General features: G+C 40.5%; 1 protein-coding gene across 1 annotated transcript in view; it reads left to right on the top strand.

The window, feature by feature from the left end:
- LOC115459884 (zinc finger protein 624-like) overlaps positions 1–15,769 on the top strand; it is a 155,838-nt gene that overhangs the window by 49,397 nt on the left and 90,672 nt on the right. Inside the window, exon 3 of the mRNA XM_030189738.1 lies at positions 8,579–10,303. Within this exon, the coding sequence (XP_030045598.1) occupies positions 8,579–10,303 (1,725 nt within the window). The remainder of the gene's footprint in view (positions 1–8,578; positions 10,304–15,769) is intronic.

Genomic DNA, 15,769 nt, shown 5'->3' with positions numbered 1-15,769 from the left:
GAGATAAAGGGAGTAAAAATAGCACAGGAGCAAGTCAAAATCTTAGCGTATGCAGACGACCTACTCTTGGTCCTGACAGACCCCGCCAGATCGCTTCAACACATGCTGACACTCTTAGAGAGATACGGGCAGTATTCAGGTTTTAAATTGAACTTTAACAAATCATGGGTGATGCCGATAATCCCCTCGGTGAAAGAGACATGGCGGGGGTCTTTTCCTTTTAACTGGGCCACAAAATCTTTAAAGTACTTAGGTGTACATGTACCATCAGACCTGAAAAAACTGTATGAGATGAATGTCAGATTTTTGATGAATACTACACGACAAAAATTGAAAGGTTGGGGGTCCCTGCCAATATCATTATGTGGGAAAATAGCAACGTATAACATGTTCGTTATACCCAAATGGTTATATGTTTTCCAAGTGCTGCCGTTGTATTTAACCAAAGCTGATGAAAACCAACTGAATAAACTGCTATGTAAATTTTTGTGGAATGGGAAAAGAGCCCGCCTGCCCTTGGTCACGTTGAGCATCCCAGTGGAATATGGAGGACTGGGCTTACTTAATATGCGATATGTCACAGTAGCGTGTGGCATGCAACACATTAATGACTGGCATAGACTACGATCAGACTATTCCAATACAAATCTAGAGCTCCAGATGTCTCCACATGTGAACCTTAGCAGCCTCTTGCACACAGCAGGTGGGCGGATACCCAAAGTATTACAAATATCGGGTATTGTGCTAGCAGCAAAAGCAACCTGGCGCTGAATATGCCTACTTCATAACTTTTCACCTCGAGTGACACCATTTCTGCCCATTTGTGGTAATCTGGCATTTCCACCGGGGAACATTTACCCAGTTTTCAGACGGTGGGCCAGAAAGGGGCTCAGCTATCTGATACATGTGGTCACAGAGGAGGGGAAAATAAAATCACTCGAAGAACTACAAGCAGAATATCATATTCCTGCAAGTGAAAGCTGGCACTATTGGCAATTAGAACATTATGTCAAAAGTCTACCATGGACAGACCTCACAGAGGATGTACGAGAAGAGCTCTCTGCGGCATTCTCGTTTGAGGCGCAGCAGAGAGTACCACTGACATTCCACCACCAACATATAAGAGACAGCATCCCGGAATTAGATTGTAAATCGCTGTCGGTTCGGTGGACACAGGACCTTAATGTCTCACTCTCGGATAACCACCTGAAGACTTTCATCTTGGGAATCCGTAAACACTCAAGGTTTGTGGCACACTGGGAGCTTTGGTACAAATTTGCACTTCGGCTATACATATCTCCACGCAGAGCGTTTCACATGGGAATGTCCCCGTGGGGGAGCTGTACTAAATGTGGACAAAAGGGAGTGATATTGGAACATATGTTTTGGAAATGTAAGCAGATCACGGGCTTCTGGAGAGAAGTGATCCTACAAGTTTCAACGTGGTGGAGGAGACAGTGGTATTATGACCCAGTGCTCCTGTTCGGGCAACCCCGTCTAGAATCACCGGTATCAAAAGGGTACAAGAGTTTTGTGAACAAAGTAACATTAGCAGTATTGCAAGCTATACTCACAGGATGGATAACGAATAAAAGCCCGACAGTTCAACATTGGCGAATAAGACTGATAACTATAATGCGTATGGAATGAATGGACATCAGAGACATGACCCATGAGAGAGGCAGAGACTTTCAGTCTTGCTGGACCCCCTTTTGGAACATGATGTCCCCCAGTGTTAGAAGCAGACTCCTAAATGTATGAACGAGGTTTAGTATGGCAGCAAGGGAGGGTAAATGGGTAGGGTGGGGAGGAGGGAGGGTATAAAGCAGCATAACATAATGTCCAGGAGGATACAGTAGAAACTAGCGGTTACTGTGGTAATTGATTGAAGATGGAACATGGTATAAAGTTGGGGGGAGGTAAGGAGGAGAGGGTGTTAATGGTTGGAACATATGAGGAGAACACTGTATAAAGACAAACTGTTTATTTCTGGTTGTGTTTATTCTCAATAAAAAAAGATTTAAACATAAACTTAATGGTATTATAGCACTCATTCATATAATGCAAAAAAAGTTCCAGATCTTCTTGGTGCCCATCTACAACATAAAAATATCGATATATCTCCACCAACAGACAACGTCTTTGAAAAAACTGGAAGAATATATCCACATGGTCTCAAATCAAGCCATGCATAGATTAGCAATGGTTGGAGAAAATGCTGCTCCCATCAGTACGCCCTCTTTTGAATGTGAAAACGATGATTATGTGTGAAATAATTGTGGGAAAGAGCCACCTTGGTGAGAGCTAATATAAATTCCCCCGGAACTAAATGGGGTCTATGTCTTTGTTCCAATACAGTGGCTAGCACCTCCAGAGCTTCACTTTGTGGTATACAGGTATATAACGAATGTATATCCAATGTGACCATGGTAATGGATCTGTGCTCTTCCTCTGTGTGAGAAGCCAATAACCTCAAAAAATTGAGCACTGTCTTGTATATTTATTTATTTTATTTGTACCCCACATTTTCCCACCTATTTGCAGGCTCAGTGTGGCTTACATGGTACTGTAATGGTGTTCGCCAAGTCGGTTGATAACAAATGCAAGATTATATTGTGGTCTAATGAGGTAGGTGTGTATCAGGCACCATGAAGGTTGAAGGGAATGAAGATTATATATTGTCCAGTACAATCATTGGTTATGCTGTGTTGCTGGGTGTGGGGATTTACGATGGATCGGTGGGGTAAGCCTTTTTGAAGAGGTTGGTTTTTACTGATTTTCTGAAGTTTAGATGGCTGTAGATTGTTTTCACAACTTTTGGGAGTCCATTCCATAGTTGTGCGCTTATGTAGGAGAAGCAGGATGCGTAAGTTGTTTTGTATTTTAGTCCTTTGCAATTTGGGTAGTGTAGGTTTAGGTATGAACGTGATGATCCGATTCTGTTTCTGGTTGGTAGATCTATTAGGTCTGTCATGTATCCTGGGACTATGCCATAGATAATTTTGTGGACCAAAGTGCAGATTTTGAAGATGATCCTTTCTTTGATTGGGAGCCAGTGCAGCTTTTCTCGGAGGGGTTTGGCATTTTCGAATTGTGTTTTACCAAATATCAGCCTGGCTGCTGTGTTTTGGGCGGTCTGGAGTTTTTTTTGTGAGTTGTTCTTTGCATCCCGTGTAGATTCCCTTGCAGTAATCTGCATGGCTTAGAACCATTGATTGTACTAGGTTTCTAAAAGTTTCTCTCGGGAAGAAAGGTTTTAATCGTTTAAGTTTCCATATTGAATATAACATTTTCTTTATTACGGAGTTTACTTGGCTCTCAAGGGTAAGGTTGCGGTCGATTGTGACTCCTAGTATTTTTAGGCTGTCTGAGGTAGGGAGGGTGTGGGTTGCAGCAATTTGTCAATGTATTTGGCAGTGCGGTCCAACAAAGAACCCCTAGCTGATACAATCAGGCGGCCGGGGGGAGCTTGAAGATTTTTGTGGATTTTAGGCAGTGTATAAAATACCGAAACTTTGAAAAAGTGGTAATTCAAAAAAGAATATTCAGATTTGGTAAGAAAACCCAATCTTTTGCCTTCCTGTATAATTTCAACAATCATCGAATATACCTTATCTGAAGGATCCCTGTCCACTTACAGATACACAGTACTATCTGATACTTGTCGATCAATTTCTGCCATGTAATCTACAGAGTTCTGCACCACAATAGCAACCCCCTTATTGGCTCTTCTGATTACTATTGAAGAATCTTCTCTCAATTTAGATATGGCTAACCGTTCTGATTTTGGCAAATTGGACCTCCGCCATGGTAACTGTTCTTCCAAACTTTCAAGTCACTTAACCCTCCATTGCCCCATGTAAGCCGCATTGAGCCTGCCATGAGTGGGAAAGCGTGGGGTACAAATGTAACAAAAAAAAAAATCTCTCGGAACAATAAAGCCTGAAACGTGGAAAGAGCAGAGTCCACTGGTCCCGAAGGGGTCCAAGTAGAGGCTTCTTTCAGTATTGAGCGATCCATTGTTGTATCATTATCTACATTGGCAAATAGTAATTTCAACTGTAATTTGTGAACAAATTTCTCAATGTCCATGCGTGCTTGAAAACAATCATGAAAACTAGATGGTATAAAAGATAATCCTGTAGATAATAAGTTTAATTCCTCTGTTGTAAGAACTCTGCTGGAAATATTCACCACTATTGATTCCGATGTTGAGATCTTGTTTGAGGTCTTTGACTCGTAGCTCTTCCCCGTGTGCTCCAACTTCTCCAATTGTTTTTTTGGTGGTCTCCTCCTTGTACACCATCTCCTAAAGGGTCCTTGATTTCATCCCCACTACTTGAACTGTCCGTGGGTGAGCTCGTAGTTAAAGTGCAATAAACCTTTACTTTTTAACTATGAGCTCACCCGTGAGGTTTTATTGCTAACTATATAGCTTTAGCTTTGTTTTATCCCAGCGCACAGGGCCCATCAGCTTCCATTTAGACACACGTTTGACGACAAATACCACAAGTGGATATAACTATTGAATACAAGAGTCTCCTGATGCAGGCTTCATAGGCGAAAACACAGCTGTGTCGAGTCTTGTTCACCCTTCAATAAACAGCTATCTTTATCTGGAGCATCGTCCACTTTTTGAGTCATCTTCACTGTCTCGTCACACACTATATACGCTTGCGGAGATTTGTTTCTTCTGTTCCACATCGATCCATGTTGCACGCAAACACTTTTGTATGTGTACATTGCAATAGATGGCAAAGAGAAGAACAGCAACACTTGCAGTCACGCAAACAAGTCAAGCATAGCAAGGGTGACAGAAAGCCAATCCGGCAAAGGAAACACACTCCAGAGTATATCTTTTCTCTTTTATAATAATGGTCAAATTTATTAGAGTAAATAAATGATTGCAATAAAATTCTTTTATCCCACTGTTACAGAAAATTAAATTCTTATTTATATAAATCTAAATTTCAGCATAAGCAAAATAAAATGCCTCGCTGTATTTCCCTGGAAGCTAACGGATCTGACTGCTACAAGACATACTTGGTCAGATTCTGAAGCTTCTCTTTATCTAATCTCTTAATGCCTTTTATATATTTTTCTCTTTCTTATCTGGTATTCTTCAGCCCTGACCTCTAAGGTCACCATAACAAACCTCTGCTTCTTTGGTATTTTTCCATTATTCATCATTTGCCCTTTGTAACCTCAAATCACCCTGAATATATACCACTCATATTTGTCCTTCACCGAAAGACTTTCTCTGCATTATGTCCAGAGCTTGTTTGAAACAAGCAAACACTTGTTAAATGTTATAGCTCAGCCTGTTAACTTGTCCCTGAAAAGGCCAAGAAAACACAGGCTAGCTGTTTGCCCTGCTGGATCATATATAAGGGAATAAGGTACATAAACAAAGCTGGCTGATCTCTGCAAAACCAGATAGCTCTATACTAAACAGCATATTTTATAAATGGTTTAGCGCTGACTTAGATGCACATTTAAAAACTTAACTGCCTCACACAAAGTTGCCCTTGTGCTCCATCAGCATTTACAAATTAATATTCAGCCTATGGCAGTAAACATTTTTTTAAAATGCCTTACATAACATAGTAGATGACAGCAGATAAAGACCTGTACAGTCCATCCAGTCTGCCCAACAAGAAAAATTTATTGTATGAGCTACTTTTTATGTATACCTGACCTTGATTTGTCCTTGCCATTTTCAGGGCACAGACTGTAGAAGTCTGCCCAGCAGTAGCTTTGCTTCCCAATTACCGGTGTTGCCACCCAATTTCCACTAAGCTTCTGTGGATCCATTCCTTTTGATCAGGATTCCTTTGTGTTTATCCCATGTATTTTTGAATTCCATCACCGTTTTCATCTCCACCGCCTGGGAGAGCATTACAAGTATCCACCACCCTCTCTGTGAAAAAATACTTCCTGACATTTTTCCTGTCTTTCCCTCTTCAACCTCAATTCATGTCCTCTAATTCTACTACCTTCCCATCTCCAGTAAAAGTTTGTTTGCGGATTAATACCTTTCAAATATTTGAACGTCTATATCATATTACCCCTGTTTCTCCTTTCCTCCAGCTTATACATGTTCAGGTCAGTAAGTCTCTCCTCGTATGTCTTGTAATGCAAATCCCATACCATTTTTGTAACTTTTCTTTGCACGGCTTCAAGTCTTTTTACATCCTTAGAAAAGATAGGACCTCCAAAACTGAACACAGTACTCCAGGTGGGGCCTCACCAACAACTTGTACAGGGGCATCAACACCACTTTTCTTCTGCTGGTCACACCTCTCTCTATACAGCCTTAACAACCTTCTAGCTACGGCCACCGCCTTGTCACACTGTTTCGTCGCCTTCAGAACTTCAGATACTATCACCCCACGATCCCTCTCCCTGTCTATACATTTCAGACCACCTAACACATATGTCTCCTGTGGATTTCTACTCCCTAAATGCATCACTTTGCACTTCTTTGCATTGAATTTTAATTGCTGTTATATTCTAGTCTTTTTACCACCACTCCAAAATTATTATGTACCAGCCACTCACAATTTGGAGTGATAAAAGACCAAGGCCACGTATGAGAAAAGCAAGTTTTTATTACTTATCAAAGTACAGATACAATCAATAGTTTCTCATGGGAGGACAGCACTGCTTACACATAGGTGTTATCTGTAACCGTATCTCCAAAGTATTGTTCTGATTCAACTGCTTATGTACTTTTATTTTAAACAACACTTCACATAGATTTAGCAAGTTATCGTCCTCAGAGATCATCCTGTTTTCTTTCAACACCATCTGTTTCCCCTCTGTTGCTAAACCACATTTTTTTGTCATTCATAATTGTTCCTTTCTCATGCCTGCTTGCACGCAGGAATGCCTTATCAGATCATGAGTTTCTGGTTCACATGCTTATGAGTTTTTGCCCTTTGGCCCTGTTCCATGGTGCATGAGCTGTGCTCATTATTTGCATCTCCCCCCTTGAAGGCCTTCGAGAGTAAGGGCTTCATTTGTTTTGAACCTTTGCTGTAGTCCCATCCATTCCAGACGGGAGCAATAAGTTCATTTTCAGATGCATGTTAAGCTTAGGGAGATTGTGGGTATGAGTCACAATGTCAACTCCTTTTTACAGGTATCAGGTGGTTGCAAAACATTTGACTATTCTTCTAGCTTCTGCAGATTCTTTTTCATCTTTTTCACTCACTGTGGCGTGTCCACTCTGTTACAAATCTTGGTATAATCCACAAAAAGGCAAACTTTACCTTTTAACCCTTTGGCAATGTCACTCACAAATATATTGAACAGAATCGGCTCCAGCATCGATCTTTGAGGCACTCCACTACTCACCTCCGAGTGAATTCCATTAACCACCACTCTCTGGTGTCTGTCCGTCAACCAGTTCCTAATCCAATTTACCACTTTGGGTCCTATCTTCAGCTGTCAAGTTTATTCAAGAGCCTCCTGTGGGGAACCGGGTCAAAAGCTTTGCTGAAATCTAAGTAGATTACATCTAGCACACATCCTTGATTCAGTTCTCTGGTCACCCAGTCAGAGAATTCAATGAGATTCATTTGTTACGATTTACTTTTGATAAAACCATGTTGTCTCAGATGTTGCAACTTATTGGACTCCTGGAAATTCACTATCCTTTCCTTCATCATCGTTTCCATTACTTTTCCAATAACCGAAGTGAGGCTTACCAGCCTGTAGTTTCCAGTTTCTTCTCTGTCACCACTTTTGTGAAGAAGTACCACATCTGCTGTTCTCCAATTCCACGGAACCTCCCCCGTGTCCAAGGATTTATTACACAAATCTTTAAGAGGACCCGCCAGAACCTCTCTGAGCTCCCTCAATATCCTCGGGTGGATCCCGTCCGATCCCATGGCTTTGTTCTTCCGTTGCGCTTTCACCAGACATAGCTCTCTCATGGCTTCTTTCAGTTTCATCTGGCATTTCCCTCTCTGTATTCCTCTTGAATTTTTCTGTATTTCATGAACACCAACTCTTTAGCCTTTATTTTCTCAGCCACTTGCTTGGAGAACCATATCAGTTTCCTTTTTCTCTTGCTTTTATTTAGTCTCCTTACATAAAGGTTTGTAGCCATATTTATAGCTTCTTTCAGCCTTTCCTCTTATTCCAATTATTTTGAGACATTAAATAGGTTGTCTTCAAATATTTCAGTCATATGTCTCCAAACACCATTCACAAGCTGTTCTCCCTTCTGTAAGTTAGACTGGAGACGGACTTGACCCAACAGGGCCATGTTTAAGTAGGAGCCTTGATAAGGGGTCATTATTTAAATCACTGCGGAAAAAACTCCATGATAAGCACAGGTTATAACATATCCAGTGCAGACCATTCTTCAAAGCTCATTTGTCTACTCTGTGCCATTTCCAAAGAACATCTCGTTATTCATAAACTTCCAGTGTGTGTGTAGAAAAACAAAGAAATGGTTTAACAGAAAATCCTGTGTACAATAACCAATCCTTATTACATACAGGTAATATCTTAGAAATAACCACTGTTTTCTAACATAAGATTAATATCTTCTGTTTATATCCATCAGACCACCAGATCACACAAGGAAAGAAGAGAGAAAAGAAGCAAGGAGAACATCCTGTAGAGACAGAACAAATCCAAAGACAATCAGAAAATATCTGTGATAATATTTCACAGGGACCTGAGAGGATTAACACAAAGGACTGTAAGCAGGAATCAAAGCAACAGAGAGACCCTGCAGGAGAATCGACAGATGGAATTACTGAGAGAAATGATAGGGAGCTTAATAACATCCATGATGATCAGAGACGCCTAGCAGAGAGACCCTTCCAAATTAATAATAGTGATCAAGTGCCTTCTAAATTCCACAGTGGTAAGAAGAAAGGAAAAAAACACCAGAAAGAACTTACATGTATTGTGTATAATAGGAGCATCAGCTTTATTTATCCTAAATGTAATAAGAGCTTCCCCTTGTTTTCAGAACTCCAGCTGCAAAAATGTAATCATAAAAATAAGAAACTATTTACATGTGCTGAATGTAATAAAAGCTTCACTCAGCTTTCAGCTCTAAAAATTCACCAACAGACCCACACAGCAGTCAAAGTATTTACATGTAGTGAGTGTAATAAAAGCTTCACGCGGCATTCAAACCTAAAATCTCACAAAATGATCCACACAGGATCCAAACCATTTACGTGTAGTGAGTGTAATAAAAGCTTCATTCGCCTTTCCCATCTAAAAATTCACCAAAGGATCCACACGGGGGACAAACCATATACATGTACTGAGTGTAATAAATGCTTCACTCAGGTTTCAGGTCTAAAATTTCACCAAAAGCTTCACACAGGAGACAAACCATTTACATGTACTGAGTGTAATAAAAGCTTCATTCAGCTTTCAAATCTAAAAAGTCACAAAATGATCCACACAGGATACAGACCATTTACATGTACTGAGTGTAATAAAAGCTTCAGACATCTTTCACATTTAAAAAGTCACAAAATGATACACACAGGATACAGACCATTTACATGTACTGAGTGTAATAAAAGCTTCACTCAGCGTTCACATTTTAAAAGACACAAGATGATCCACACAGGATATAAACCATTTAAATGTACTGAGTGTAATAAAAGCTTCAGTCAGCTTTCGGCACTACATGTTCATGAAATGACCCACACAGCAGTCAAACCATTTACATGTACTGAGTGTAATAAAAGCTTCAGTCAGCTTTCAGCTCTAAATGTTCACCAAAAGATCCACACAGCAGTCAAACCATTTACATGTACTGAGTGTAATAAAAGCTTCATTCAGCTTTCAAATCTAAAAAGTCATGAAATGATCCACACAGGATCCAAACCATTTACATGTACTGAGTGTAATAAAAGGTTTACTCGGCTTTCAAGTCTAAAAAATCACCAACGAATTCACACAGGAGTCAAACCATATACATGTACTGAGTGTAACAAAAGCTTCACTCAGGTTGCAGGTCTAAAATGTCACCAAAAGATTCACACAGGAGACAAACCATTTATATGTAGTGAGTGCAATAAAGGCTTCTCTCAGATTTCAAATCTAAAATGTCACAAAATGATCCACACAGGATGCAAACCATTTACATGTACTGAGTGTAATAAAAGCTTCACTTATCCTTCAAATCTAAGAAGCCACAAAATGATCCACACAGGTTGCAAACCATTTACATGTACTGAGTGTAATAAAAGCTTCACTCATCCTTCACAGCTAAAAAGTCACAAAATAATCCACACAGGATACAGATTGACCTTGATATAAACCATTTGCATGTACAAAGTGTAATAAAAGCTTCACTCATCTTTCAAATAAAAAAATCAGCAAAAGATTCACATCATGAAATAAGATACTGTTATTAATCAACTGGCACTTTCTGCACCCTCGTATACCGTTGGTATTGTAGATTGACTCCTGCCCATGCTGGCTCCAATCTCAAAATGGCTGCCATGACCTCCAGTGGCAATCTTGTGAGACTTGGGCAGCCAGTGCTGTTCCAAATGTCAGCCAGCAGCACTTGCCTTGAGCTGATGCTGAGACCGGCCCTTCTGCACATGCTCAGTTTTCGTACATGCAACAGCACTGAGCATGCATGGCATGCCGGCAAAAGCATCAGTTTGAGGCAAGTGCTGCCGGCTGCCATTTGGAAGAGTGCTTGCTGCTCAAGGAGGAGGAAATCTTCAGCTGGCAGGGTTTGGGGATCCCCACCAGCTCAAGTATTTAATATTTGGGATTTGTGGGCAGGGAGGGGTGGAGAGAGGAGGGGAGGGGGCGAATTCCATGCCCACCCAAAATTGGCCATCTGGCTATGCCCCTGATGTACAGTCAATCATGGTACTACTGCATTCCTCAACTGCCATCTGTCTCTCATCTCCGAGGACATGATTCATCTAACTGCCATGTGATAGCAAATGTCTGATTGGTCCAAACAATGTTAGTGGGCTCCGACTCCTCTAGTCAAAGAGGCAGTTTAAACTGTGCAGTTGGACTTGGTTGAGTGATGTTAACTTTTTAATTGTGCTATACAGGATCTTCAAATAAATTTCTCCAGGATGTTAGTTCATCTATTTGGTGGTGTTTCCATCATAGTAATGTTCTTCAAAACTTGGTTTCTGTGAAGAAACAGTGTGTTTTAAGCCTGTAAAAAAATGTATTAGATATTGTCCTATTTTAATTATGTCCTGAAGTGTATTTCTCCTATTTGGACAGCAGGTGGTATTTCTTTGCTGTGAAGCTGTTATAGGGAACTGAATGTTCTTTTTCTTTAAAACAAGCAGGAAGCAGGCTGCAATGTACTTTCAAACTTGTTGAATGGGCTCTGATTGGCCCAGGAGCTCATTTCCTTTAGAGTCAACGAATAGCCTTTAAAATATGTATATTAATCCACAGAATAATCTACGGTGAGGTACCAGAATACATGCTTGAATTGGTTGATTTACCACCTAGAAACAGAACCAGTTCATCGCGATCTTATCTGAACTTACATTACCCAGACTGCAATGGCTTAAAGTATAAATCAATTTACGCCTCAAACTTCACCTACATTGGCATTCAACTGTGGAACGCCTTACCCAAATTAACAAAAACTACCCAGAGCTACCTAAACTTTAGGAAATCATTGAAAACAGTATTGTTCAAGAAGGCTTATTCCGCAGGTTCAACATAATAAAAATTACCTCTTACTATTATAAGATCCAATAGACTATAATTATATCTTATCTTTCATATTTACTACTGATTAATTGTTATTTATATCCTACTTCAATACCCATCATTGTTTAACTGTTATTTTTCTTATTCTGCTAAATTTGAAAAATTGTACTTCTCGCATTGTAACTTACTACAATATTTTTGTAAGCCACTTTGAGCCTGCTATCAGTGGGAAAAGGTAGGATACAAATGTGATAAATAAATAATAAAATAAATAAATTTTGCCTTCAGTCTTAGCCTGGAAGAAGAGGGAGACAGATCTCTTTGCTAAGGCTGTGTGAACAATTATATGTCCTGATCTTCCCAGGTACTGTTTAGACAGTATATAGATGTTTAGTTAGTTTTTTAATTGATCCATTTTTCAGTTACTTGTTACTTGTGCTATTCGCACATTTTTGTTCAGTGTTCAGTTTTTATGAGAATAAACAAAATTGTTTGCTCTGCTTGTTTGGACTGATAAAGAATCCTGGTGTTTTGTGTGTTGGGTCTGTGAGTGCTTTCTGGGAACTGTGGGACCACTGGGAGTGTGGCCCTAGTACCCTACAAATGACTGGGGATAAGTTGAGTGCGGGAGACTCGCCTAGAGGCGATTGTGACCTAGTCGGTGGGAGGAGGGTGCTAGTGTAGAGCACAAGCAGCAGGTGCAGGCAGACCTGAGCTGTGCTGGGGATAGACCCTCTTAAGTGGCTGTGGGGCAACCCTAGGCGGGTGGCTAGGCATTTCATGACTGTTTCTCTCTAAAATGTTTATTGTTGTATTTCTGTTTTCTTTATATCTTTTAAATGCTAGTGATCTATTGTCGGGCTCTGGCATTGATGCACCGTCAGCTGATTCTCTCGCTGTTTATTTTAAAGACAAAGTGGCAATATTCATTAAATTGAAATGTTGTGGGGGCTTATGCGATATCTAATAAGTTGATTGATATCCCTGGACACCGAATATGGAATTGTTTTACACCTATGACAACTAAAGATGTACAGTTACAGTTAACTAAATGTGCCAGGTCTAACTGCAGTCTAGATCCTTGTCTAGCACACTTACCTTCGGATTCTATATATCGCGCTGAGATTTCTGTGCAGAAGTCGAAGCATATTCCATAATAATACGCATAACCTAATTGGTTAACAAGCTAATCAGTGCCTATAATTAGATTTTAACAACCAATTATCAGCATTAATTAGAATTTACACACACCACCTGCTAAATGCATTCTGTAAAATGGTGGGTGTAAATTCTAATGCGCACTGCCAAAAAGAGCATGGCCATGGGTGGTTCATAGGCATTCCAAAAATTTACACTCAGGGTTATAGAATACACCTGCTCCGAGCCTAACTTTGGCATCTGATATTTACACCAAGTTTTCCGTGGCGTAAATGGATTCGCCTAGAATTAGGCGCTGGCATGGCTGTTACACATTGTGAAGAAACAGTGTGTTTTAAGCCCGTAAAATGTATTGGATATTTTCCTGCCCTAATTATGTCCTGAAGTGTATTTCTCCTATTTGCCAGCATTTCTCCTATTTGTGTGCTGTGAGCTACGCTGGGCATTTTCAGACTTGGTTTGATTGGTAACTGAGGGACTGAAATCCTTGGTTCATACTTTGGCTTTTTCTGAAGTAATTCCTACATGGTGGAGAGAAGAGGAAAGACTGCGCAAAACAGAAGAATTCAATAAGTGGCTTGAGTCTTGGTGTAAAGAAGAAGGTTTCATTATTGCAATTTGCTTCTCACTGGTCTTCCACTCAGCCATCTCTCTCCTCTCCAAAATTCTGTCTGTCCAAAATTCTGCAGCACGACTTATTTTCCGCCAAAATCGTTATACCCACACTAGCCCACTCCTCAACTCTAGCTCCTTCTCTACCTGTTTTCAAATCTATGCTGAAAGCCCACCTTTTCACCACTGCTTTTGGCTCCTAGCCACTACTCAATTGCTCTCCCCTTGATCCTTTCTCACCCAGTACTTCCTTCGCCCTTAATTGTCTGTCTGTATTTTTAGATTGTAAGCTCTATCGAGCAGGGACTGTCTCTCTGTGTCAGGTGTTCAGCGCTGCGTGCATCTGGTAGCACTATACAAATGCTAATAATAATACATAGGAGCATGGGGTAATCTGTGGAAGATTAACAGGCTGTACTGTAATGATGGGCTACATCTTTCTGTTATGGGAAAAAGGATCCTTGGAGACAAATTCAGACAATATGTTTCTAGACATTTAAACTAGAGGGTGGGGATGACAAAAGGAAACAAGGGGTTTCAGAAAGTCACCCCCAGAATAAACATGATGGCAGAGGGAAAGGTCATGTAAATATTGTAAACCACCTAAACTCACTAAGCACATGAAAAGCTATGTGCACAAATGCTCGTAGTCTAAGTAAAAAGGTTCAAGACTTGCAAGCCCTGATGTTTGAAGAAAACTTAGATATTGTTGCTATTACGGAGACGTGGTTCAATGATTCCCATGAATGGGATGTGACCGTACCGGGCTATAATCTTTTTAGGAAGGATAGAGAGGGCCGAAGAGGTGGAGGAGTGGCTCAGTATGTGAGAGACAATATCAGAGCGGCTTAAATGCGGGGAACCTGGGGAAAGGAAGAAGCTTTATGGATCATCCTGGAAAGAGAACACGGAATCTGTATCCACATGGGGGTTATCTACAGACCTCCTGCGCAAATGGAGAAATTAGACAAGGATCTGATAGGTTAGTCAAAAGATTGGTGTGAAAGGGGAGGTTCTACTGTAGGGAGATTTCAATTTATCTGACGTGGATTGGAACATCCCGTCAGCGGAATCGGAAAGAAGTAGGGAGATTGTGGATGCCCGTCAAAGTGCCTTGCTCAGACAAAAGTTGACGGAACCCACGAGGGAAGGGTCGATCTGGATCTAGTGCTCATGAATGGGGGTAGTGTTTCCAATATCCAGGTGGGTGCCCACCTATGTAATAGTGATCATCACACTATATGGTTTGATATAAGGGTGAAGACGGAGTGCGGACGCACAAAACTCAAAGTACTGGATTTCAGACACAGAGTGTGTGTGTCTAACAGACAGAGAACACGTGTGTGAAAGTGACAAAGGGGGGCGTAATTGTGAGGGTGCGGGAGAGTGTGTGTGTCTCACAGACAGAGATCATGTGTGAAAGTAAGGGTAGTGGGGTTGTTTTTGACGCCTGGTTGTTGTGTTGTAGCGGATGGTGTGGGCGTCGGTCGGGTTTCCTCTTACCTCTTGTGCTGTTCTGATGGATGTTCAGAGCGCAGGGCAGGCTGGCAGGATTGGCATTCTTCCCGATGTGTATCACTTTGCACTTGCCAACATTAAATCTCATCTGCTATTTGGATTCCCAGTCTTCCAACTTCCTAAGGTCTTCCTGCAATTTTTTACAATCCACATGCATTTTAACAGATTTGAATTGTTTTGTGTCATCTGCAAATTTTATTTCCTCACTCATCATTCCCATTTGCAGATCAGTACAATATAGCACCGGTCCCTTTACAGATCTAGAATAACACAGCTTTAGAATTTCAACATGACATTTAAATGAACTTTAGTTGGTGCCAGTCAAGTTAGTATTAAGGTGTAAAAGTACCTACATTCAATCTACATATAATAAATATAAAGAGCCTGATTATAACAGGGTGCCTATGTGGAAAGTTAAAAAAAAGGTTCATATTTTATTTCAATTTTCTAAAAGCCAGTTTCTTATAAATCTGCACACAGCTACTGAAAACAGATCTTTTCAAGAAGGCATATCATAATCATCCATCTTAAACACTAAATAATAACACTACACAGATCTATCCCTCCCCATCTTCAAATCCTTGCTTAAAGCCCACCTCTTCAATGTCGCTTTCAACACCTAACCATTGGAGTAACCAGGAAATCCAGATTGCCCCAATTTGATTGACTGCATTCTTGTCCTTTAGATTGTAAGCTCCTTTGAGCAGGGACTGTCCTTCTTTGTTAACTTGTACAGTGCTGCGTAACCCTAGTAGCGCTTTAGAAATGTTAAATAGTAGTAGTAGTA

The sequence above is a fragment of the Microcaecilia unicolor genome, chromosome 1 (genome assembly GCF_901765095.1).
Source record: "Microcaecilia unicolor chromosome 1, aMicUni1.1, whole genome shotgun sequence".
Taxonomy (NCBI): domain Eukaryota; kingdom Metazoa; phylum Chordata; class Amphibia; order Gymnophiona; family Siphonopidae; genus Microcaecilia; species Microcaecilia unicolor.
This window is presented reverse-complemented; position numbering and strand designations above follow the sequence as displayed.